The sequence below is a fragment of the Euphorbia lathyris genome, chromosome 1 (assembly GCF_963576675.1).
Source record: "Euphorbia lathyris chromosome 1, ddEupLath1.1, whole genome shotgun sequence".
Classification (NCBI taxonomy): domain Eukaryota; kingdom Viridiplantae; phylum Streptophyta; class Magnoliopsida; order Malpighiales; family Euphorbiaceae; genus Euphorbia; species Euphorbia lathyris.
The window spans coordinates 30,680,542-30,707,212 of NC_088910.1; the positions used below are offsets into that span (position 1 = coordinate 30,680,542).

Below are 26,671 nucleotides of genomic sequence, written 5' to 3' on the forward strand. Positions count from 1 at the left end.
TGTGATGTCCTTTCTCAGCTTCTTTGACTCAGTTTGGACTTTCGAGACAAAACCATGCATGACTTTTAGATTTTCATATTGCCTGGTTTTGTCTTGGAGAAGATATCGGAGGTCACTCAGTTTGACCTCTTCAATCTCATCACATCGCCTGCTCAGTGCCTTTATTTTCTTGTTACACTTTTTAGTCAGTGTATATAAGTCACTCAGGGCGTTAACCATTTCATTTCTAAGCAAGAGTAGAGATGTTACCTCATTGGAGTGTTCCTCTTGATCAGAACCATCAGAGGGGTCAGTTTGCTCAGATCGACATTGGTCAGCAGCTTCGTCAGCCATGAAACATATGTTTGCCGACTCAGTGACATCAGCTTCTGATGAGGTTGACTCATCACTATCGCTCCATGTAGCCACCATAGCTTTTCTGCTACCTTTCTTCTCCTTCTTCAGATTGGGACAGCTTGATTTAATATGCCCAGTTTGATGGCATTCAAAGCATGTGACAGGTTTGGAGCTGTCCTTTTTGTATCTGCTGTCACTGGACTCAGCTTTGTACTTATCGCTTCGTTTGAATGGCCTTTTGCTGTTCTTGTCATTCTTTCTAAACAGCTTCTTCATTTTCCTAGCGAACATGGCCATCTCCTCATCGTCCGATGAGTCAGCTTTCATGACAAGTGATTTTTGTTTCTTGTCTTCTGACTTTTCTTTAGCTTCAAAGCTTTTCATAGAGATCTCGTGGGTCAGCAGAGATCCGATCAGCTCGTCATATTTATATATGGTCAGATCCTGAGCTTCTCCCACAACTGTCTTTTTAGCTTACCAGCTTTTGGGTAAACTCCTCAAGATTTTCTTCACCTGCTCTTCTTCTATGAAGTTCTTGCCGAGTCGTTTAAGCTCATTTATGATATTTGTGAACCTTGAGTTCATCTCCGAGATATCTTCATTCTCATTCATCTCGAACAGCTCATATAATCTCATATGTTGGTTCACCTTTGATTCCTTGACCTTGTTGGTGCCTTCATAGGTCACTTCCATCTTCTTCCATATTTTCTGTGCTGATTCACAACCTGAAATTTTGTTGTACTCTGCAGCATCTAAAGCACAGTGAAGCATATTGATAGCCGAAGCGTTATTTTGTAATTTTCTAAGGTCATCTTCTGACCACTCAGTTTCACCCTTAACAACCTTCTCGTTGTTAACCATTTTGTAAGGCACAAATGGGGCTTGAACTATTGCAAGCCACGCATTCATGTTTGTAGCTTGAATAAAGTTTTTCATCCTGTTTTTCCAAAATGTATAGTTTGATCCGAAACATAAGGGAGGCCCACTAATTGATAATCCCTCAGGGAGAATCTGTGTTGTTTGATTTCCAGGAAGGAAACGAGTGCTGTTCTCAGCCATTTATAGGGATCAGCTCAAGATAGTTATATCTTTGAGTAGTGAGCTATTGCGCTCTGATACCACTTGTTGGTCCCGTGTGATTAGTTCCAAGGGGGGGTTAGGAACTAATATAACTTTTTCGTTTAATAATGCTGACTTAATCAATTCTTTAAATTACTTAACTCAAATTTTAGTCAGCACGGCCGAGAGATGTAAGACAGCTTTAGTCAGAGGCTGACTAAAACCATTTTACTTGTGAGTTGGGAATTAACACTTGAGGTCAGCTTCCAACTCAGCACTCTGATTACTCAGTGTCAGCTTGTACAATTTATATCCTGAGTAATTTAAGCAAACAACACATACATATATATTGAGAGAAAGGGTTAGAAATTACTCAGCAAGATTTATCCTGGTTCGGCCTCACCGCCTACGTCCACTCCCCAGAATCCTTCTGGGCTTTTTCAATCCAATACTGAGCTCTTTAAAGGTAGAGCATAAACCGTTTACAAGGCAGTTGAATATGCAAGAGTACCTTCCTCTATTCGTCTACTCAACTCCTACTGAGCGCTATAACCGAACACTCAGATTTTTCTCTACTGCTGAGTACTAAAACCGAGTACTCAGCACCACTCTCTCAATTTTCACAATTGATACAAACTTGTTCTTTCTAGATGAAGAACACTTTAGATGAATACAAATTCAATCTAGCTTTTACACAGAGATAGAAATTTGGTGTAAGATCTTCTTTTTCTTGTTTGAATGTGCTTTGTATGTATACTCTTTTTCTTTTGTAATTTCGGCAAAGGATCCAAGAGATGGTTTTGTCCTTTTATAGTTGATTCTGAAGCTCTAATCATTTGAATCTGGAAGTATCCGTTGGATTCAAACGGCTCTCTTGCGTCACACGCTTGGTCAGCATTCAGAATTCACAGGCCAATCCTGTCTTCTGAAATTGGCAGACGCCAGGTTTGTCTTCTTCCTACAGGTTCGTCTTCTAGCGCCAGTTTCGTTTAGCCAAATGCCAGTTGACTCTGTGCGTAATTCCAAGGCTTCTGTATTTGGCGCAGACGTTGTCGGATCTTGTCTTTTAGTAGACAGATCATTGACGCTGTCCTGATGAACACTCAGCTCGACTTTGATAGACGTTGCCTTTGATCTTTGTCTCTGGCGAGGCTAAGTCACGTTCTACTCAGCTTCTTCGATCAGCTTCGTCTTCAAGCGTTTGTTCTGAAGAAGACTTATCTTCTATAATGCTGAGTTACACTCAACTCAGATTGTGCTGTGTTCTCATGCTGGCTTCGTCCTGTCTTACTTTTTATTTCTGATTTCATTTATACTTATACTCAACATTGAACAAACACGTTAGTACAATTAAATCAAAGCACTTAAATTTAATTGCCCCTTAATCATGAATTAACTTTAAATAATTTTGTCAAATCAAAATCATGTGGAAAGGTGTTTCAATAGTCTATATACTTTCTCGAATCTCTTTTCCATCAGATCTACACATGTTAGCTATACGTTTATCGTTTATTCTTTTTTCGGTCTTAGTAAGAGCGGAAAAAGTTCATCTTATACGCAAATCTATAGATCCGCGTGGTTGTAAAAAAAGAAAGGACTTAGATCCGAATGTCCGGAAGAGGTTAAATGATGAAGAATGGATTACAACTGCTTTTCAATGGAATTCGACTTACGAGGAGTATATGATTTCTATTTTTGTTATATTTATACCTTTTATGGTTTTTATTGCTATTTGTAGTTTTTTTTATTGCTTTTGTAGTATTTTTCTTGCTCTTTGTAGTATTTTTATTGCTCTTTGTAGTCTATTTTCTTCACTTTGTGGATCTTATACTGGCTGTAGCCTATATTGGGTGAGAAGTTTTATCGTGTTGTATTTGTACTTTATGATTTAATGGAATGAAAAAAATTATATGTTCGATCCTAGCCTTTGGGAATGGAAAGAATTTTCCGTGGCCAGCAGTCCCGCCCATAGAGGTGCAAACCATCTGCGAAAGTGAATAGCTACTGCTGTCGGCGGTGGATACACTTACGAACCAAAAAATATAAAAAATTATATAATATTTTTAAATTTAATAAAAATTATTAAAATTTAATTTATTTTTTGTAATATAAAAATTTATTTAGCGTATTTAAATTTTAAATATATCCAAAATAAAATCTAAAAATATTATAAATTTCATAATTAAAATTAAATTAAAAAATATATATTGTTTTCTTCAAAAAGAAATATATATTGTTTATTTATAATACATCAATCAATTTGGTTCAACCGGTTTTTAAATTTTTTATCAATCCGGTTTTTAAAACATTTCATTTTTGCTTTGCTATAGCAGTCGCTCACTCTAAAACCTCAAAACTCTCTCTCCAACGTCCATCAATGGCGCCCAAAATCCTTACCACTTTCCACTCTCCCGTCTCTCTTCCCCACCGGCTTCCACATTTCAACCCTAAATTCCTTAAATTCTACTCAAAACCGACTTCCATCTTCTGCAAATTCAAGCAATCAGAAAAAACTCCAGAGCCTCAATTATCAGTTTCCATACCAGAAGTAGGGGGTACCGGGGCAGCTTCCACTACTCCAGGTGAGCAATTTCTTGAGCGCCAGAAAGCTTTCGAGGCTGCCAAATTGATAATGAAAGAGGCTAAGAAGAAACGGAGAGAGAAAGATAAGGTCATGAAGATGAAATCAACGGTGGTTTGTTGTTATGGCTGCGGAGCTCCGTTGCAGACTTCGAATCAGGAAGTTCCGGGTTATGTGGAGCCGGACACTTATGAATTGGTACGGCAATAGCTACCTACCATCTAGATTTTCATGCTGTCTTTGTTTTTTCTTTGATAAGAAAATTGCTCTTTCATGGCTTTGAATTAAAGAGATAAGAATTGAGTATTTTTGTTGCAGAAGAAGAGACACCGCCAACTTAGAACTGTTCTTTGTGGGAGGTGCAAGCTCTTATCTCATGGCCACATGATAACTGCTGTTGGTGGAAATGGAGGGTATCCTGGTGGGAAGCAGTTTGTTTCAGCTGATGAGCTTCGTGAAAAACTGTCTCACTTGCGTTATGAGAAAGCTTTGATTGTTAAATTAGTGAGTTCTTCCTTTCAACCTAGAGAATGAATGCTACCCAATACCATCTAACATTTTATTTCTTGGATTTAGGATTAATGAATAAAGAGCAAGTTTAAGAGCGAGTTAGCAATAGAATTTAGCTAGCATTTCTCTTTAATTATAATTTACTTGCGTCTCAAAAGAAAAGGATGAGATTCTTGATGTTTCATTGACATGTCATGAAACCTGACATGCTATTAATCTTTGTGAGGAGTAGGTTGACATTGTGGATTTCAATGGCAGCTACTTGGCTCGTGTGCGTGATATTGTGGGTGCAAATCCAATAATACTAGTTGTAACTAAGGTAATAAACTTGCTATTAGTAAGTTGTAACTTGTAACGTTGATATATTCATACGGGTTTCAGAGCAAATTTTTCTCATTCTATCTTTTCCACTGTTAGGTCGATCTTCTTCCCAGAGAGACTGATCTAAATTGCGTTGGCGATTGGGTAGCAGAAGCTACTACAAAGAAGAAGCTTAAGTTAGTTTTCTACCCTTTATGCGCCTTTTGAATGTTATAGTTTTCACTTCATCAATTTTTTTCATCTGAAAACATTGATGCTCCGGATCTCATTACCTCACACAAGGACCTGTTATATTTAATTTCTCTCTTTCAGCAAAAAAATCTAGCTTTTCTGCACTAAGGCTCCAGTGATATTCATTCTAGATCAGTGAGTTTGCACATGCATGATTCAGACAAAAGACTGTTCTCTTTTGCAGTGTTATGAGCATTCACCTGACAAGTTCAAAGTCATTAGTTGGAATTGCTGGTGTTATCTCAGAAATTCAAAAGGAGAAGAAGGTACTTTCAGCTTTTAGGTCTGAAAAAATCATAATTGTTTTCTGAATGCTATGTTATTCAAGGAGAGGGGTGGAGGAAGAACGAAGATATATCTTCTTTCTACCCTTATATGTATATTTAACATGTGAAGGGGAATAAAACCTCTTCATGTATCAATCCATTGCTGTAAATGACAAGCAATTCATGTGATGGTTGTTTATACTTATCTTTAGTATATTCTCAGGCCGATAATCATTGCCTCTTTGAACATTTCATTGAATCTGATATTCGGATCTTATGAAACAGTATGATCTATCTTCTGCTGCGTTATATTAACTCAAGTTCCTTGTTTTTGTACCCTGGTGCAGGGACGGGATGTCTACATTCTGGTTGGTAACTCTCCTAACTGGGAACTTCAAATTGGTTTCGCAGTTTTTTCTTATCTTTTCTTTTCCAAAATATATATGCACTTGTCATGATATTCGTATATTTCTTTATGTCCCTTCTAACTGATAGTTTCTTGAATATGAAAGGGGCTTTGGAAAAAAATGCCTTGAAATTCTAAACTCTTATGCAGCATAAAAACATGTGGGCCTTATTTTATTTCCTGAGTTTCTTAATTTTTTTTAAATGAAATTGAGACTAGGAAACGCAGCCTCATTTAACATCGGGGTTCTGGTGTTCTATTACGTTTTTTTGTAACATGATTCAGTATCAAGATCCCCAATTTTGGCCTCTTTTATAGCTTAGATATGAAGGTTTGGATACTCTGCAAGTATTTCTGTACTAGCAAATCTCTGGGTCAACAAGAGAGAGTTGGAAGAAAAGGTTGCTCCAGTATCTTTTGAGGATGATAGCCATGAAAACATTTGACTGGGGATTTTTCACTATTGGTGGTTCTTGCACCAAAAACTGAGTTACAAGCTCAAGATTTAATAAGAAAGTTTGCTGCCTCCGAATTCAACATTGCAGTTGTAATGTACAAGGTGGCGCGAAACAGTGGAATAGAACTGAGTCTTTTGAAATCTGAAGAAAAATATTCTGGAGTAGCCTTGCCAAAGTAGTTTTTGCACAATATTAACAACGTACTAGCTGCTTCTGCTTCCTATCTTGGTCAACTAGTTATCTGAACTTGGTTTGAAAATTTAAAATTGTGATATAAATTTCATCTTTACAGGGTGCAGCCAATGTTGGGAAATCTGCATTCATCAATGCTTTACTGAGTAAGTAAATGTTATTTTCCTGATTCTGATTGAGACAAAGCCTTGATAGTAGCTTTGAGTTTGAAAACCAATGGAAATTAGGAACAGCATGAAAATAGCCTAGATATTGAGCGAAAAAGGTGAAAGAACATTGTTCTTTTCCCAAAGAAAGAAGCTGGAAATGCTGAGCTGGATCGGAAATACTAACTGGCTGTAAAACTTATCATAAACAGACTGCTATAAATCTGAGATGAATAGCAGTTGACTTTTCATTCAATCTCAACTTGATCTTGCTGCTATGATTTGGTGTCCAGTATATGGCTGGCCCTCTTGCCACTCAAATCATGCAATGCATATATGTCTTCCTTTTATTGGGAGCAATGTCCAGTTAGTAGTCTTTCCGATTCTCAGTTATGCTGAAATTTAGATGTTTACAGTACTTACAAATGACACTGCTTCCATACCCAGTTGATTTCTGCTTTGCCTGTTTGAACTCTTTTTGGGGTCTTCAGGTCCTCATTCTTATAAATAAAGCCATCTATGATCTAGTAATTTTCCCTCACTCTTCTTATAAGTATTCCTTCTGTTTTACTTTTTTTTTTTTTTTTGGCTGACTTCTGACTTTTAGAAATGATGGGAGAACGGGATCCAGCTGCTGCAGCTGCTCGAAAATATAGACCAATACAATCTGCTGTTCCCGGAACTACACTAGGTCCAATTCAGATTGATGCATTCCTTGGAGGAGGGGTATGGTTTTGCTTGTTACTGCATCATAGTTTGTAGGTTGCATTGCCTATGTGGTTCTAAATGTAACTGTTTTCTAACAGATAATATGTTGAGGATTTTCTTGCTAAACATGTTAATATATATATATTTTTTTGAGCCATTTTTCTGATCATTTAACTTTACCGTTTTCTGCAGAAACTATTTGACACACCTGGAGTTCATCTCCACCACAGGCAAGCTGCAGTTGTTCATTCAGAAGATTTACCTGTCCTCGCACCGAGGAGTAGACTAAGGGGTCAACCTTTTCCTGTATGTTCTCTTTGATATAGATTTCAAGATTCCACCTTTTTGTACTTCGTATCCTCAGATTTTATTTTGCTGTGCCAGAATGCTAAGGTGGCTTCTGAAAATGGATTAGCACAAAAAATCGAAACTAATGGCTTGAACGGGTTTTCACTATTTTGGGGAGGTCTAGTGCGAATTGATGTCTTGAAGGTTTGTGTCTTATAACTCCAGGGATTCTTTGTAGATAGTCTGGGTTCTATATGCCCTGCCATTTTTCTGAATCCATATGTGATGAATTGTGGTGCTCTCAGGTTCTCCCAGAAACAAGCTTGACATTCTATGGCCCCAAAGCTTTGCAGATTCATATAGTACCTACTGATGAAGCGGATGCATTTTACCAGGTAATACGAGACTTGGTTAAATTAAAACTAATCATGCTTAGTTCAGCTTTCATTTGGACTAAATTAGTCACTATCAGAAAATTTTCTCTAGACTGTTGGCCCTAATGCAAATTTAGGAACAATTTGTGAGTTTCTTGCACTTGTGCATATGAGCTCATGATTAGGGTAATTGGTTAGTGATGTTTATCGAAGGATCAAAGTCGCACTTGGTATCTGCATTTTTTATTGAACTTGTGACAATTCCTTGTAAAAAAATGGATAGTCATTGTCTATGTTACATGGAAACGGCAATGGATACGGAAAATATAGGAAGTGGAAATGTGGGGAAACGTGTAAATAATAAAAGCATATGGCTATATATAAAAAAAATCAAAATAATAAGTGTGTATATTTAATTTTTATATCTATTTACATTAAGAAAATTGCATAAAGGTCGCATAATAGAGGGAAAAATAGATTTTTTTCATTTCGAAAGCTTGTAAAAGATGATTTAGAAAATATTAGGGATTTATTGAACATGTGATTAGCATTGATCCACTTCTAGAAACACATTATGTTATGTCCTACGAAACAAGTTTACAAATTTTAAGGAGCTGCAAATCTTTTTTAAAATTACGGAAACATAAGCCGAAACGTTTCGGAAATGAAAATGTTTTAAAATTAAAGTTTCCATGCAACATAAGTCATAGTCATGGGGCTTCCGAATTTGAAGCTGAAAAACTCTGATGGGGTCCTGATCTTATATATCTCAACGTAAATGAAAGGTTAGTGTATTTGTTGCAGAAAGAATTAGGAGTTGTATTGACTCCTCCAACTGGAAGAGAGGGAGCAAAAGATTGGAGAGGACTTGGAATCGTGCGTGAATTGCAAATAAAATTTGAAGATGCAGAAAGGTTGGTTCTTAGTTTGTAAATGTAATCATTTATGTCCATTTGTTATGTTCTCATGGGATAAGGTCTAAATTTGCCCCCTATCATTTTGGGGAATTGCAAAATTGAATGGACTGGTTTACCGTTATTTGCCATGTTATTTGATTGCCTGTCATATTATGTCTGAAATGTTAATGGTGTTACTAATACCATTACAAATAACTTGTCATAATGCAAACAACTAATGTGTGTCACATATAAGTTATACTAACACAATTACAAACAACATGTCAAAACATACGAACATACAAATATGTTTGAGTTTATCGACAAAATTGTTTAGAAGGTCTAATGTGCAATCAAATAACGGTCAAATCAGCTCATTGCAAATTTCCTAGGTAGGGGTAAGCTTGATCTTACTTGTGATAAGGATAAGATTACTTGATATTCCTCATCACCCGGTAAATTTTTGCCATTTCGTATGTTAGGTAACTTTTCCAATTTGAACCTTATCTCTATTTTTATTTGTATGGTTGTTCATGTTTTTTTTATGACAGAGCTGCAAGCGATGTGGCTATATCTGGTCTTGGATGGATCAGTGTTGTACCAGTAAGCAAATCAGCTAGAAAGGAGGTTATGTTTTTAGAAGAAACAGAGAAAGAATTGCATTTGGGTGTCCATGTTCCTAAGCCTGTTGAGATTTTTGTTCGGACACCATTGCCTGTCGGCAAAGCTGGATCTGAGTCGTATCAGTATCGAGAGTTGACTGAGAAGGAAGAGGAATTAAGACCTAAATGGCATTTCTAGCTCTTTTTTTTAATTTAATTAAATATATACTCTCATCTTGTGCACAACTGAAATGAAAAGCCACACTTATATCACGACTGTAATATAAATTTAAGAAACTTGGGAAAAAATGTATTAATTACATTCATATTCTTCTAAACTACACAGAATAATAATTTAACTTCAATTACAAAAAAAAAAAAAAAAAAAAAGGTGATCTAAAATGGATTTTTAATATGTGTAGATGCCTGTTTTAAAGCCTTAAAATTAAAGTGTTGAATCAATTTGTTAAATAAAGTAAGAGATTTAGATAAAATAAAAAAAAAAGTATAACCTCGGACCTATTAATTCAATATTAATCAATGCATAATTGATCCAAAACTATTTGAAAAGAAAGCTGCTCTTTCTCTCAGTGAAAACGTTCTAAATAAGAAAATAAATCTTTCTGTTTGAGAAAGAAAATAAGAGGGCCTAATTAACCGTTTCTTGGATCATTGAGTACCTTTTTTTTAGAAAATATGTAATTAAGTATTTGTAAATATTGTTTTAGTTTATATATATATAAAATATTTGGATGCTGAGTTGGTACAAGAAACACTGTAGAGGACAAGGATACCCTAACGTTGAATCTTCACCACTCTCTGGGTTAGTTGTTGGTATTGGTTTAACTAATCAACCCTACGTCAGGCATTCGACCTTCGTGAATGGAGATATATGTCTCCATATGTGGAACTCTAAGGACACTATGGGCTCCAAGATAGCCTCGTGCCCTTTATAGAGCGAAGTTTATACATAGGGAGACTCTCCATAAAGGAATAGCGACAGGCGTGTTGACAATACGCTAAAAGGGGTAGGCCTCTTTGGTGGGAGTTAGCTGGCCGAGACTTGGGAAATTCTTGGTGCCACACGAGGTTTTGTCATGGCTCAAAGTTGGCCCCGTGACATTTTGTATCAGAGGCTAAACTCGGTAAGGTCCTTGTGAAATGGGCGGTAGAGCTTTAACTAAGCAAGCTCTTTGCGAGGTACGCGAGCGAGCTTTAACTAAACAAGTTCTTCGTGGTATGAGCATGTGAGTTTTAACTAAGCGAGTTCTTCATGGTGTGAGCGAGTAGTGCTTTAACTAAGCGAGTCATTCCTGATGTGGGTTAGGGATGCTAAATATCCTAAATTTTCCTAATGAGTTGGCATACGGAAATTTTACGATGCTTTTCTGAAAATATTTTGTAATGCTTTCCAGACTGATTTAAGCTCGTGGTTTACCAGGACCATTATTGCAGGATTTTTTTTTTACCAAATGAGTGGGAGTGCGAAAAAAAGAAAAAAAGGAAGTGAGATTGCTGACGCATATGAATGGTAAATATCGAATGAATACTCCCTTACGGTTCGATAAAATTCTACGAGATTCAATCCATTTAAGGGGGAGAGTTCATATTCGATATTCGAAGTTCGACGCTCATTTGAAGTAGCACATATTTGATCTATCAAATTTATGGTTGTCATGGGCAAATTATTGAGGCGTGATTTGTGCTTGAATCATGTCGGTTAGACATTGCTTGTTCTCTTCCATGAGTTGAGAAAACTCATTTTGAGTTCAAGGCTTGTGTGAAGGGTTATAAGAATGGATTGTTGGTTTCTTATATAACGATGTAGGATTATTGAGGTGTAATCTGAATTTCGCCATACCTGGATTCAGCGGAAAATTACTTGTGCCTTCTCAAGAGTCGAGTAAAACTCATGTAGAATTACATTCGGATTATATGGAAATTGACCATTATATGGAAGTAGACCATTATGCGGAAACTTGAGGATATTAATAGGCATTGTTGCCTAGTTTATCGAGACAAAAGATAGACATCAGAAGTGATTGTGATATCGAGTGGGAAACATTTGATTGAGTAATTCTTTGGCCATAAAAGGCCTTATATGGGAAAATCGGAAGTTATATTTGACCAAAGAAGGTTGTGGGAGAATATATCGAAAGATTCATTTGACCAAAGATGGTCGCGAGATGAGATATTGAAAACTCTCAGGCCAAAGGCCAACATGTAGAGATTCAAAAGTTGCGGGGATCCCACGGTCCGATCTATTGGGATGACCGATGAAAAGAAAACATCTTGTCCGTGATCACTCGTAAAAATTGTTGGTCGGGGCCAACTTTAGCAATATTCTGACTGAAGCCATTGTAAAAATGAAGATATTTTGGATTGGGATAACCCATACCCATTATGATCTCTTCAGGTGGAGAAGTGCCTATTGTGATTATTATGAATGTATCAAGAGGACACCTGAGCATAGGTTTTGACCCTTGTTTGTAATGAGCTCTGTGGGAGGGACACCCAAAACAACTAATGTACAAAAAAGATGTGTTTTCTGTGTAGGTATTTGAGTTCCTAGAAGCTTGACAAAAGTGAGGAGTTTCAAAACGAAGCAAACAATAAGACCGTCGGGAGAGCAACAAAACTAATTATAGATGAAACTTAGGCAAACAAGATGTGATCCCACTAAGAATAACGAAAAGTGCGCGAGCATTCATTCAAATTTATCGATAGACAAATCACATGAGTCTAAATTTTGTCCAAGCATAAACCGAAGAAAAGTGAAATGGTGGCAAGTCATCGAGTCAGACAAGAGCATCAAACAAATAGGAATTATGGTTAGCAAGTCGGCAGGGGCGGAGCCAGAGGGGGCGGGGAGGGTCGGCCGACCCTCCGGCTCCGTTAGAAAACCCCCTAGAAGGAGTTTTCCTCCCTGGTTCCGTTAGGAGCCGCCATGGTTGGAGCCCCTCCAACCATGGTGGCTGAAGAAAAAATGCAGAAGAAAGGCTTCCATGGAAGCATAGTAAGAATGGAGAAAAGAAAACTGGGGAAGAAAGAGTAAATTTTAACGAAGAAGAGCAAAAGGCACCACCAAAAAGTTGAAAAGAACAATTATTTGTCTAGGAAAGCTTGAATAAAATGGTAGGTGATATTTTAGTGGCTCAGAACAAATTTGTAATTAATGCTTTACTATTTCCAATACTAATACAGGCTGCTAAAGTTTTTTTATATATTATTTTAATGTCTTCAGATATATCACTAAATAAGAAATTATTGTTTACTAACTTTTTCATTTATTTCAATATCCAAAACTAATTTTTTTAATTCCTTAATTTTTTAATTACTCAAAGCTACACATACCACAAAATCGTAAATTAATGCTACTAATTCATAAGGAATTTTAATTTTTCAACTGATACATTGAAAATTTTGATTAAGGTTGAAATTGAAAATATTAATTAAGTATTTATTTTCAACTTAATATTTTTTAACTAATTTTCTGAAATGTGTCATCTCGTACAAAATGCAGTATATATTTTTTTCTCGTTTAATCATATGTTTGTGATTTGTTACCAATTAGTGATAAAATGACGTAAATGTAAACTGTAATTCATAACCGGAAAAGACAATTTGATGAATTATTTCTCAACTTGACTTAACTTGTCAAAATTAGAGGTAAAATTACACAATTTTAGACGTTAGGGGGTAAAATTGCTCCTAGCAGTAAATGTCAGAAGTATTTTTATACCTTATTCTCTCTTTTTTTTCTTAAGTAACTTATTTATTATTTTTTTTTTTTTTTGCATACAATGGAGCCCCTCCGAGCTTTTCCTCCTGGCTCCGCCACTGCAAGTCAGTGAGCAAGGGTTTTAGCAAATTGTGGACATATCCAACCAAATAAGAGACATTCCACTAGTGAGCTAAAATGGGCTACAACAAAGAGTTCCTATTAAAACCCATGAAGGCAACGATTAGCAAAATAAGAGCATGATCAAAATTGAAGGAGATGGATTTTGAAACCATCGATGGAAAACCACAGGGTTTTTAATGTACGGTTTCAACTTCAAACTCACTTTAAGGAAGAAAGGGAAGCAACCCAATGCAAAAAAATCGAGGCAGAAATCAGAGACAAAAGGGAGGTAGGAAATCAAGCAAAGTTGGGAGCTTTAGTCGGACAAGTCCGAGCTTATCTTGTGTTTCATCCTTAACCTCTACGACGGAAAATTGAAGAGATCCAATAGTGTGAACACGAACAAGGGATTGTGAGCGGCAATAACTGGATGTTAAACAGCTGGTGTAGTGGAGTCTAGCTAGCAGAATTTTATCAACATCAAAATTTTAGTAAATCATAGTATTTAAATACTTGATCAAATAATATTTACAATATTATTTTCTTGATGTTTCATTTCCATTATGAATATTGGTACGGTTATATTGGATGTATTCTTGGATACCAACATTCATATTTTTATATTATGGATATTGTTTTATTCCTTTTGTTTATTTTGCAAGGTGTAAATTTGAAAAGAGAAAATACATTGAGTGGAATCTCAAAGTTTGAACAAGGGTCAAAACATTAATTAGGAATGTAAACAAGTAAAAACTGGAGCAAATGTTAGGAAATCAGAATGCATAACTTTATTTTATGTAAAGAGAAAATACATTTTTAATGCCAAACTATTTTACTTTGTCTTTTCAATGCTTTCACCAAAATTAACACAATTATTTTTAGAAAGGATAGAGTGTGAAACACGACATAACTTTTTTAAAACTTTTTTATTATTATTTTCACATATAAGACATATAGTTGATCAATTACTGGTCAATGATAACATCACTTACATGTAGAATGAAAATAACGAGTAGACCTGCTCATGGGCTGGACCGTACTGGGTTCGAACCGGATCTAATCGGATTTGTCATATATTTATATTGTCCAAACCCAACCCAGTCCGTATTATATTCGCATTGGGCTCAGACCGAGCTGGGTTGGATTAAAAAAAAGAATTCTCAAACCCAGCCCACCCGTTCAATTAATATATATTAAAAAAGTTAAAATTAAAAATTAATTATAATTCCAACAAATAAAATTGAAAGCAAAATTTAATTGATTAATCTGTACTGATCTTTTTTTTTGGTAGAAAAGGAAAAGAAAAACGAATAACAACAAACTACCCAGGAATTAGCCTAGGGAAGCTAACCCCAATCCTATCTTCTAAGAGAAGATGAGAGATGAAACTAGGGGAAACAAGAAGGGTAGTAACGCCTAACGTCCCTTCATGGCCCGCCGCCGCCAAGCGATCAGCAACACGATTCTGCTCTCTAAAAATGTGTCTGAACTCTACGAACTCAAAGGAGGAGCAAAGCCTTATAATAGCTTTGATGAGGTTGCGACTGTTAAGACCCATAGAATGATTCTCAGAAATCATTTTGATTGCTTCCAAATTATCAGACTCCACAGAGAGCCTCTTAACACTCAGCCTTTTAGCAAGATTGATTCCAGTAAGAATAGCCCAGAGCTCCGCAGAAAAGGAAGAATCTAATATGAAGTTATATTTATAATTCTTTTAATTTTAATAAAAAGTTATTTTGAAAGAAAAAAAACCAGTTATAATATACATTCTATAACGATAAAATAAATTTTTTTTGTAAACTATTATGCATATATAATATGTGTATAGCATTAAATTTCAATTGATAAAAAAACAATCACATTGTTTTTTTTTTTTTGACAACCAATGAAGCATATATTAAGAATCAAGAAGAAGCATATTACAAATAAAATCAGGGGGTACAGAAAACCACTCACCCCGATTTAAAGGTAAAATACTACTTCTAGCTAACAAATGAGCAACCGAGTTTGCAGAACGACAGACAAAACGAATAGAGCAATTAAATGACTCGTTCAATAAAAAATGACAATCATTGGCTAAGGCGTTAAAAGGAGATGAAACCTCTAACGGGCGGGCCATAGACTGTACCACAATTAAAGAATCTGATTCAATGATTATATCCTTCCATCCGCGGTCTTTGATCCAACTGAGAGCTTCATGGACCGATAGCGCTTCAATGAACGATGCATCTTGATAATTCTGCAAGGTTCCATTTTTAGCTGCAACAAACCGGCCTAACTCGTCCCGAACAATACACCCAAATCCAGCCACATTCTCGTCTGCAAAAGACGCACCATCCACATTCAGTTTTAGGAAGCCTGTTGGAGGACTCTGCCACACCGTCGGGCTTGGCACAACCGGACTGCCTGAAGGAGAAACCGGTGCCTGCGCTTTCTTCCAGGCCTGTAGAAAGGAACCGGCCGAATGGTACAGTATCGAGGCTTGTGAATCCTTCCGATTCCACACAATGTCATTTCTATAGCACCAAATAATCCACCATAAAACCGCTACAAGCTCAACAAGCTCCATCGGTTTAGAAAAAATCCAGCTCCAATAATCAAATAATCACATTGTTATTTCTACAATAAAAAACTCATATATATATATATATATATATATATATATATATATATATAAATGTATGAAGGTGGAGCGAGCCAACTTGGGTTTTTAAAATAAATTCCAAGCCTAATCCATTTTATATGTGGACTTGCACGGGTTTGGATCGGGGTGGGTCAAATGATGAATATACATGTCCAAGTCTAACCCATAATGGACGGGTTTGAACGGGCCAACTGGTCTATGAATATGTCTAATAACGAGATCCACAAACGTGTAGAGCACTCAATTCCACTGATAACATCGTTTACTCACCCAAGAGTATTTAACCTTGTAAGATGGTCCTTGCTACATGTAGAATGGAAATAACAAAATTCACAAATGAATAGCTAGCATTCCATTAATAATAATCGAAAATTAACCCAAATTTCAAATGTTAAAAATAAAATTAGCTAATTTACAAACATTAAAGATATGATTATGTTATTTACCTTATCCTTTTTCGATTTGTTTTATAAATCAATATAACTGAATTTGGCATTTAATAATATTTAATTGATTTTGAAATTCAGATATATTGATTTCCTAAGAAGACTGAAAATCTTCCAAGAAAATAATCCAAAATTTGAATTTTGGAATATGTATAAACCGTTGTTGCATTATTTCCACGATATAAGATTTTCAACGTATCCTCATTACTTTCTTCCATTTCACTAATTTACCCTCCACAGAATTAACTTTTCAACCAATAATCTTTTAAACACCCTTTCCACCAGAGGGTAAAACGGGAAACCAAAAATACGAATCCCACCTCCACTCAACAAGGAACTCCTCAACCCACGTCTCCTTTTTAAAACCCCATGTATATGTTTCCATCTCTATTTCTGCTATTTCAGTTTCTTCTCCACTTTGATTTCCTGAAACTCAATTTTCAATTTCTTACGATGCAAAACCCTAATCACCACAGCAAAGTGAAGCAGCAGAAGAAGAGGAAATGGGGCAAATTCGGATGGGTTTTCTTCAGTATCTTCACCAGAAAAAATGGCTCTACTGATCACCAATTGAAAAGGGTTGAATCCGATTGGATAAAAAACGAATCTTCTTCTCCAATTCCACCAGATTCACCATTGTACAAATCTTATTCTTTTCTGAAACTTCTGCAGATTGAAGATGAACAAAAGCAGAAGAAAAAAGCAAAGCCAAATAAAGCAGATAAAACCCTAAAAATGCTATCTTTTTCAAGTTTTATCCACAAAAAACTATTCATCAAAACCAAATCCAGCAATATAACAGAGAATAGCAGCAACAATGTCGGCCGAATCGCGGAGATAGTGATTGGGAGACAAGCAAGTAGGAGTTCTGGTGTGTGTAGAGTGGCATCAATTGGTAGAGCTCAATCAAGAATTGTGTCTCCGAGTCGGAGCCAGAGGTTGAAGATGACTCGGACTCTACCGAAGATGAGTAGCAGAGGGAGGTCGGCGAGGCGAGACGGATGTGATGAGCTTTTGAAAATGGTTGAAAGAGATGGTGAAGAGCTGTGCAAGAAGAGGATATTAATGGGAGGAAAGTGTAAACCTTTAATGGGGGGTGTTCTTCAGTATGATAGAGATGGAGTTCTCAAACCGGATCTTTGGGTTTAATATGTTTCTGTTTATTTTATTTTTTAGGTTGCAATCTCCGTTTTCATGCTAGAAATACAATTTCATTATTGTTATCAAAATCTTTGATTGTGTATTTAGGTCATCCATCCTCCAAAATTTTCACCAAAATTACAACCCACACATAGTATAAATAAAGGCGTTTTGATCACATGGACCTCAATCACCAAGTAGTGAATGACCAAATTCATTTTGTCATTAAGGTCCATGTGAATATTCCCGAAAGGTCGGATTAGCTTGTCATTAAAGAAAATTAGCATCTAAACTTGTAATTTCAAATGAGTTGAATCAAGTTGTCACAAATCTGAAGTAATTCGACCCTCTGAAATCAGATTAGGGGTGTTTGGTCGCTCCTTTTCATACTCATGATTGTCTTTTTCATTCAAAATTGGAGAGTTTAGGTGTTTGGTTAGAAAACTCAAGTTTGTCTTTTATATCTAAAAAACATGAAAACCAAAATCATAGTTGTTAAATGCGTGCATAACAAGACTAGGTCGAGCCCTCCTTAGCACCCCAAAGAAGGGCGTTTAGGGCGACCCATAGAAATACATCCGTTTTCTTACTCGCAAAGGAACTTTTTCTTGAAAACTTTGACAACTTAATCTTCTATATTTTGCATCTCTGGCATCTTACGTGGTAAAATCTCATCTTATGTTGGCCGAAGTTACAATAATCACATTAACTTGTTCTTAATATACACTATATATGCATCCCAAATCAACATCGTCTTCGAAATTAAGTCGCTCAATTCTTGTCAATTGTTCGCTGTTGCTTGCGTCACGTGTCTACTAATTGTTTAATCCAATTTGCCCAACTCCAAGGAACACTTGGACTAGCCTCAAATTGACTCCTCAGAGCATAATTAAGGAAATCATTTGACGGATCATATGAGTTATGACATATACCATCAACGTTTGGTGGACCCTAACCATCCCAAGTAGAAGTCATCACATGATTATCATCAATAATTGTGTTCGTCATGATGACCCTTACTCCGTCATTATTTCCAATGTGAACCTCTTAAACTCAACATATATCTCAACATTGTGATAACCTTGAATATAACTCAAATTATCATAATTGAGTCCAAGATTATCGTCATCACATGTGAAAAAAAATATGAAAATGTCATTGATGATCCTCCGCACATAGGAAACTTATAGACAATTCACGTCAAATTTTCATCTTCGCCCAATCCTATTGCTTTGCATATTCGAGACATTAGTACAACATATGATGACCTATTACTAAATTATAAATGTTTGTTCTTTATCATATTACGTGAAACATCATATTCAAAACCGGAAGAAGAAATATTTAACTTTCCACCATAATGAATGATGTACGAGATATAATCAGACATTATATAGTACTTATATATATATCAATAATAAATATTTAACTATACAAGAAAAAATATCTAACTCATACAAATAATTAAGTTGAATTTCAGTTTCACAGTTAAAATATCTACTTCATATCAATATTAAACTAAAATCACTTTCTAATTCTAATATCTACTTCATAAGAATAATAAATTTAAAAACACTTTCTACATATACAAGCAAACTATATACCGCAATATTTTTTCCACCTACCGCACTTTTTTGACAATTTTGCCCTCCTCATAATTTAATCTCAAAAATTCAAAAATCTCAAATCCTCTCTAGCTTTTTGGTTTTTCAAAAAACCCGACCTAAAACAACATGCCGCCAAAGCCAGGAGCGGGTAAAGGCTTCATGAAATCTCCGTTAAGTTTTTTTTTTAAATTACTCAGAAATCACGGGTTCCGCCTCCGAATCAGAAGCGGAACCCATATGAATATAAGGTAAACGGAATCGCCGTGCCGTTTCCACCACGGGTGGAACGGACGAACTGCCCCTTCCACCCGTGGTGGAAACGGCACGGTCGTTCGTTCCACTGTAGGTGGAACGAACGGCGCTCTCGTTCCACCGTACGGTGGAACGAAAGGCGCAATCGTTCCACCGTACGAACGAGAGCCATGCTCGTTCCGCCTTACGGCGGAACGAGCGGCGCATCCGTTCCACCGTACGGTGGAACGGTGCGCGCTGCCCTTTAGGGAAAAAAAAATTCGAAATTCAAAAAACGAAATTTTAATTTAAATTTATATCGTAGGATTACCTCGTGTTCGAAATCATGGTCTTCGGGAATGCTCGGGTCCATTTTCGTCCAATTCGGGTTTTTAGGCTTGGGAGAAAAAGAGAGGAAAAAAAAGTTTTGGTTTTTGATAAAAAAATTATGACAAGGGCATAAATGTCAAAAGAGTGCGGTGGGTGGAAAAAAATATTACGGTATATAGCAATACCCAATATAAAGTGTTTCAGGGGTATGATTGGAAAAATTTTGGATCAAAATGGCAATTTATATTGGTCGCTTATTTCTCTTTTATATGTATTGATTTTATATAATGTTAATGTTCATAAATATACATAGGAAATGTTAATTTCTTTTGTAGATAATGTTTTTTTAGGAATTTTTATAGATAATGTTAATGATAAAAATATCAAATTATTATATTTATTTTAGGGATAAAATGTAAAAATAATCTTAACATTTATAACTAGAAGCAATTTTACCTCCAACATTTGAAATGGTACAATTTATCAGTTTATACAAATAACTAACCTAATTAGTATTGGAATTTAAAATATTTAACGTTAGTAACTAAAAGAATACATTCAATTCACCTAACTTAAACTTATAACTATTTAACAAAAAAAATGACAGCACACATCATTTTTTTTAATTATAACATACACTTATAAAGGGGGCGAGCCTTGGCGCAACGGTAAAACGTTGTTGTCGTGTGACCAGAGGTCACGGGTTCGAGTCTTAGGAGCGGCCTCTTGCCAATTAAATTGACAAGGGAAGGCTTGCCCCCAATACACCCTTGTGGTGGGACCCCTCCCCGGACCCTCGCTCAGCGGGGACACGTAATGCGACCGGGCCGCCCTTTTTTTTTTTTTATAACATACACTTATAACTATGTGTATACATAAATTACCTTAAAACCAATGGGACATCACAATCAAGATTTTTCGCCATTCCATCTTCAGAGGACAAAAACATGGAAGAACATCAATGGCGTCTAGAATTTCTTTGGGTATGTACTAATTTTTATTTTTTGTTTTTTCCCCCCTTTTTTTTATTGTCGCGCCTTTTGGATTCTGGAGTATTTGAGGAGTATTTCTCTCTCTACTAGTTTTAAAGAGAGAAATGGTCATGGAGATACAGGAGAAAAAGAATAAGGGTAAAATGAGTATTTTAGGTTTTAAAAAATTGGCAAGGGAAGGCTTGCCCCCAATACACCCTTGTGGTGGGACCCCTCCCCGGACCCTCGCTCAGCGGGGACACGTAATGCGACCGGGCCGCCCTTTTTTTTTTTTTTATAACATACACTTATAACTATGTGTATACATAAATTACCTTAAAACCAATGGGACATCACAATCAAGATTTTTCGCCATTCCATCTTCAGAGGACAAAAACATGGAAGAACATCAATGGCGTCTAGAATTTCTTTGGGTATGTACTAATTTTTATTTTTTGTTTTTCCCCCCTTTTTTTTATTGTCGCGCCTTTTGGATTCTGGAGTATTTGAGGAGTATTTCTCTCTCTACTAGTTTTAAAGAGAGAAATGGTCATGGAGATACAGGAGAAAAAGAATAAGGGTAAAATGAGTATTTTAGGTTTTAAAAGGGAAAGATGTGAGAGAGAGCCGGTCATAATGGAGATCAACGGTGGAAAATTTATGGTCAATGGTGACAATGGCTACCGGTGTAATAAAGTATAAAGTTCGATAGCCATACCGGAAAAAAATTTAGTTCAGTGACATAATATGAAAATAGGTATAATTTAGTGGCCATAGGTGTAATTTACCCTAAAAAAATATGAAAACTCTAAAATATCAACCATAAATTTTTAGAACTATTTTTTGAGAAAAGAACTATTTTTAGTGTAAACAAAAATTGATTTTATATAGTACTTAGATTATAAAATAATTCTAATTAGATTAATTTACTTTTTTTTTTTTTTTGTAGAACAAGAAAGATAAAAAACATTAATTTACTTCTAATATATAAAAATAATTTCATTTTTTTTTTGTAAAAAGTCTGTGCCCTTCCAGTGGCCTTTTCTCTCTCTTTCCCTTCTAGGTTGAGCCCAACAGTGTGAAAGGTTTTTGCCGATCTGGTCATCCCCATCATCTACCTTGTTTTTTCCTGTGTCTTCCCATCACTCTTCTCTGTATAGATTTGCTCACCTAATACAGGTTTACCCCCAAGGGTATGGCCGACCACATAGAGGACCAGCTAGCTAAGATTAAGCTAACAGACTCGGAAGAGGTCATTACAGAACTGGCTAGCAAACCACGAGGGGAGACCGAAATTCAGGTAAAGTCTTGCCTCATTGGAAAAGTTATGACCCATAAACCTCTCAATCTCAAGGGTATGGCTCAGGCTTTTCAAGTCGGGTGGAGAACGCAGAGCTTTCAATTAAAAGACCTGGGTAATAATTTGTTCCAGTGCGAGTTTGAAATAAGCAGAGACAAGGAAAAGGTCCTAAATGAAGGACCATGGCACTTTGAGCGTCAGCTGGTCATATTTCGCGAAGTTAAGGGGGATGAGCAGCTAACTGATCTTAACATGCACCAATGCGAATTCTGGGTACGGATCATCAATCTACCGCTTAACTATCGCGATGAGACATCGATTACTACAGTAGCTGAGAGGATTGGAGAAGTTAGAAAACTTGACAATGCTAGCATAGGATCCTGGGACAGCTATGTGATGTGCGTGGCGGCTATGGGTAGTGCTTACGAAATATATATTATAATAAGTGCGTTACGACTATGGATGTGATCTTCCTAAATGCTCTATCTCTACTAGACGCTACTACTTAGGGGCAAGTGTACCCCGTCGTATCAAGTAATAATCCGGTTAAGACCGGGTATCGAATCCACGGGATTTATAACTACAAGTATTAAACGACTCGGTTTTATACGTTATCTAAGCGATGAATACTTTGAGTTGATTCGGGAGAACAACTACAAACTACTCCTAACTACGGGTGAGACAAATTTATATAACAAAAACTCTACGAAATGATATGGATGGCAATAAGTTATAAATATGACAAACAATGACTTCCAATATATATACGGTTAATGATTTGCTCTTGCAATGACGACTACGTGTAGTGTGACCGACCCGTGAGGTACTTAGACTACGTGGTTCCTAGTCAAGGCGTGTCTAATGCTTGGGATCAGAAATTAGGGCCCGTAAGTTCCGTGGCTTATCAATTCCTACGGTTTCCGGAGCGTCACTTTCGGTAAGGCAACACCTATATGAATCCCTAAAGATAGCCCGAATGGCGTCGGAAATCGCGTTCCCCTACACAATAATCAATTACGAATATCAAAACAAGCAACAAACATCAACACACATATAGAAAAAGAGATTATGAATCATAAATTATAAATATGGAGAATGTAAATATGGAATACAACCAAGCCTAGTACATAGGAAGAGTGCAAGCTAATTAGCAAGTGAAAAGGGAAGAATCCACCCTCGGAACTAGCTAACCGGACTCAAGGCCGTCTCTTAGGACTTGGAGGTGGAGCTTTCGAGCTTGGTGAACGGAGATGGAATGGAACTTTAACGGAATGCTGGAATCAACGAACAAGCTCTCAAGGTGATAGAGTTTTGCTATGTAAAATAAAATCTAAAACTAAGTAGCAAGAGCTTAATCTATAACAAGAGTTGTATGTCAAAAGCTATCTAAATGAGTGCTAGGCACTCTTATTTATACACATCAAGCTAGGGGTAAAATTGTAAGTTTACAAGGTGCAAGCATGGAGGAACAGGATTTTCTGCAGATTTCCCATGACACGCCTCGCGTATGGTGGAGTGCGCCCCGCGTATTGACCCATTCCGTCAGAAATCTCCTGCATGTGGACCAAATTCAGATCTTGTTGTCTCAACCACGCCCCGCGTAAACTGGGGTACGCTCCGCGTGGTTGAGCTTCTGAGATTTAATGGCCTGAAATGAGTCTTTTACGCCTCGTGTGGCCTGGAAGACGCCTCGCGTATATGAGTCCCTGGAGTTTTAGATTGAAGAACTTCCCATATACGCCCCGCGTGTAGGTTGGGACGCCCCGCGTGACAGTAGTTGACTTGGAAGACCATGCAGTCTGACATTTATGATTGAGCTTATCATTGCTCATACGCCCCGCGTGTAAGGTAGGACGCCCCGCGTGTCAGTGGGTAGATCCCACGTGGTGCCTGCAGATTGAGCAATCATTTCTGACTTGATGTTCCACGCCCTGCGTATGTCGGTGGATCTTTGCTCCTTACTCGTACCTGAAATACAATTCTCGAGAGCCGAGTTAGCTTGACGTTTTATTTTCTAAATTAATCAAAAATAAGGAAAATTAACCGAAAGTAAGAAATTTATTTTTATTTCATTATTTTATTAAAACATTCTATTTTTGCAATTAAACTTATTTATTTAATCCAAAATTAACCGTAAATCACGCTAAAAGATAGGGACGAAATGCCTTATCAAACCTCCTCGGACTTTAAAGTTTTACTTGTCCTCAAGTAAAAGAAATCGAAAGACAAAGGATTGAGATTATTAAGAAACAAACCGTCGGTTGGTTTTACCAAGTGCGTGATCCCAAAGCTAAAATTTTATGCAAAGTTTTCGGCAAGTACCTACGCAAACAAATGAGTGACCAAAACTTGTTTGAAACCTCCATGATCAAATTTAATAGGCAATATTAACGGGGTCGATTATCTTTTGAGAACCTGAAAGTACCTCACTAAGGGATTTCACTCTTACGATCAAATTTTGGTGGGTCGGTGTTTTTGCACTCTCCTTTGCACTTACTCGAAGTCACTTTGAGTTTGCATTTTCATCCGGGTTTTTCCTCATATGTTATGGTCTAGGCAATATTAAAAATGAACCCGGATGGGGGTTGTAATGTGGGTGGCTTTTTAGTGGTTAATTTTTAGAAACTCGGGTTCAAACACCATTTTGATGATCGCACTGTGTTTTTATTTTGGCCTTAGCAAGTTCGTAAAATATAACTCGAAATTGCTCGGGTGGAGTTTGAGAATGCCTTTTGCTCTCTTTTATGTTTTTCTTTTTCTTTTTGTTTTGAGAGCGGCACAAAAACGATTTCGAAAGCTTATGGTGCTTACTTATCAAGGCCTTGGCTTATTTCGGGTAGTTTTGGTGCGATTTGATTTTGTTGGTATTTAAACAAGAGGAAAAAGGGTTAAATGTTAAAAGGGTATTAACAAAAAAGTCGGTTAATAGGCTCGAGGGGGTTTCCTAGAGGTTAATGAAAAAGAGAAAAATAAGTTAAGAAAAGAATTAGCCTAAGTGGGTTCATTTTATCGTCTATTGCCATTTTTACCAAAATAAGTGTACTTAACCCGGTATTAGGTGCAAACTCTATGAGTCGAGTGAAGTCAAAGCTCTCGAAAAATTATGAAAGAAATAGAGTTCTCGTACGAACTCTTTTAGGCTCAAAAATACCTCACAAAATTTCGGGTTAAATTGTGTACGTTCAAGTTCTCGTCAAATTTTCAACTATCCCGTCTCTATTGCCTTTTTAAATTTCATTATGGAGATGACCTGTGGGTTAGGACTCAAAGTTTTTGTTTAGTACGAACATAGGCTTTGCATAAATTCTATAACTTTAGAATCAAGACTAAAATTTCTTAATCAAACTGATCCTTTGTGTTAACGTTTTTTCATTTAAGAACAAATAGCGGAACTTTTAATTAATTTCCGAGGGAGGTAGTGTGTCGGAAAAAATTTAAGAATCAATAAATTAGTTTAATTATTTTGTTGTTTATTTGATTTTTATTTTTGTTTTTGTTAGTGCAAAACAAACGGTAAGTGCGGGATTGCACGGCCCTCCGCGTTATTAAAATGACGTCTATTCCAAGGATGTCGCAAAAGAAAGGAAAAACAAAAACAAAAATAAAGATGGAATTTAAAAAGGGACCTTGAAGGTTAGGTCCTACGCGTGGCGTGCCCAGGGGGGCGCCCCGCGTAGGAGGTGCGTTTTAAGTTTATTTTAGCTAGAGACTCAGATACGCGGGGCGCACTAAGAGGGGCGCCCCGCGTGTTCCGAGCTCTGGACTAGTTAGAAGGGGAAAAAGCGAGGCACGCGGGGGCGTAGAATGGGATACGCCCCGCGCGTCCATTATTACCCATGCATAAACAGAAAACGAACATACGAAACAAAAACAAACACAAAGAGAAATTATAAGAAGGAAAAAAAGATAGATATATTAATTAAAGGAGAACGAAAGTACAAGAAAACATAAAAAAATAACATAAAAGCATGAACATGAAAAGGAAAAACATAAAACAAAGGAAAACATAAAACAAAGAAAGGGAAACTAGGGTGGAGGCGGAGGAGGATTGCCGTGGATGTTGAAGTAGGAGGAGAAGGTGTTGGTGAGGGCGTCGAAGTGAGCATCGAGATGGGCCCGATCCTCACGCCTTTGGGCCTCAATGGAGTTGAAGCGAGTGATGAAAGTGGAATGGTCCATGAGGCGATTAGCCTCAAGGGTGTCAAAACGGGTGTTGAGATTGGCGAATTGGGAGTCGAAATGGGCGCGATCGGCACGTTGGTGACCCTCCAAGGCGTCCAACCGAGCATATATAGAGTTGAAGTCATGGTTGGGCGGTGGACTAAAGTTTAGGCCCATGTCCGAGTCCTCGTCCTCGTCCTCGTCCTCTTGGGGTTGGGCTGACCCCGAACTTTCACCCGGGCCGGAGGTGGGGCGCTTGAGTGATTTGAAGGCGTTTTTGTCCAAGGGCCGCGGCTCCAAGCTGGGAAGGCGGTCAAGGGCAGCTTCGCCAAGAGCGGAGGTGGTGAAGATGGTGATGAGATGGCCCAACCCGAGTTTGCCACGTTTCCGGGTAGGCATGTGGTGGAGTTGGATGGCCACGAGGTAGGAGAGGTCGTAAGTGAGTCCATTTGCACAACAATAGAGGGCCAAAAGCTCATGCTTATTGACCTTAGTGGACTCGGACTTCCCCGAGAAGTAGAAGGAGATGAAGCATGGAGAAGTTGGAGGGTTGGATCGCGGATGCAGGCCGGGCGGAGGTTGGAGACGTCATAATCATCGGACCCGGTGATGGAGGTCCA

General features: G+C 37.1%; 1 protein-coding gene across 1 annotated transcript; it reads left to right on the top strand.

Annotated features, from left to right (window-relative positions):
* Positions 1-3,701: 3,701 nt before the first annotated feature.
* Positions 3,702-9,705, top strand: LOC136226746 (NO-associated protein 1, chloroplastic/mitochondrial). The gene is made up of 13 exons (XM_066015396.1): positions 3,702-4,174; positions 4,295-4,480; positions 4,719-4,805; positions 4,904-4,983; positions 5,223-5,304; positions 5,652-5,672; positions 6,461-6,506; positions 7,114-7,232; positions 7,407-7,520; positions 7,599-7,706; positions 7,808-7,897; positions 8,681-8,790; positions 9,324-9,705. The coding sequence occupies exons 1-13, from the start codon at positions 3,773-3,775 to the stop codon at positions 9,571-9,573; spliced, it is 1,695 nt and encodes a 564-aa protein (XP_065871468.1). The 5' UTR covers positions 3,702-3,772; the 3' UTR covers positions 9,574-9,705.
* Positions 9,706-26,671: the final 16,966 nt, after the last annotated feature.

Coding starts and splice junctions, on each gene's coding strand:
- LOC136226746 (XM_066015396.1), top strand. CDS start 3,773: ATGGCGCCCAAAATCCTTACCACTTTCCACTCTCCCGTCTCTCTTCCC. Junction 7,233..7,406: donor ATGCATTCCTTGGAGGAGGG/GTATGGTTTTGC, acceptor CGTTTTCTGCAG/AAACTATTTGACACACCTGG. Junction 7,898..8,680: donor AAGCGGATGCATTTTACCAG/GTAATACGAGAC, acceptor TATTTGTTGCAG/AAAGAATTAGGAGTTGTATT.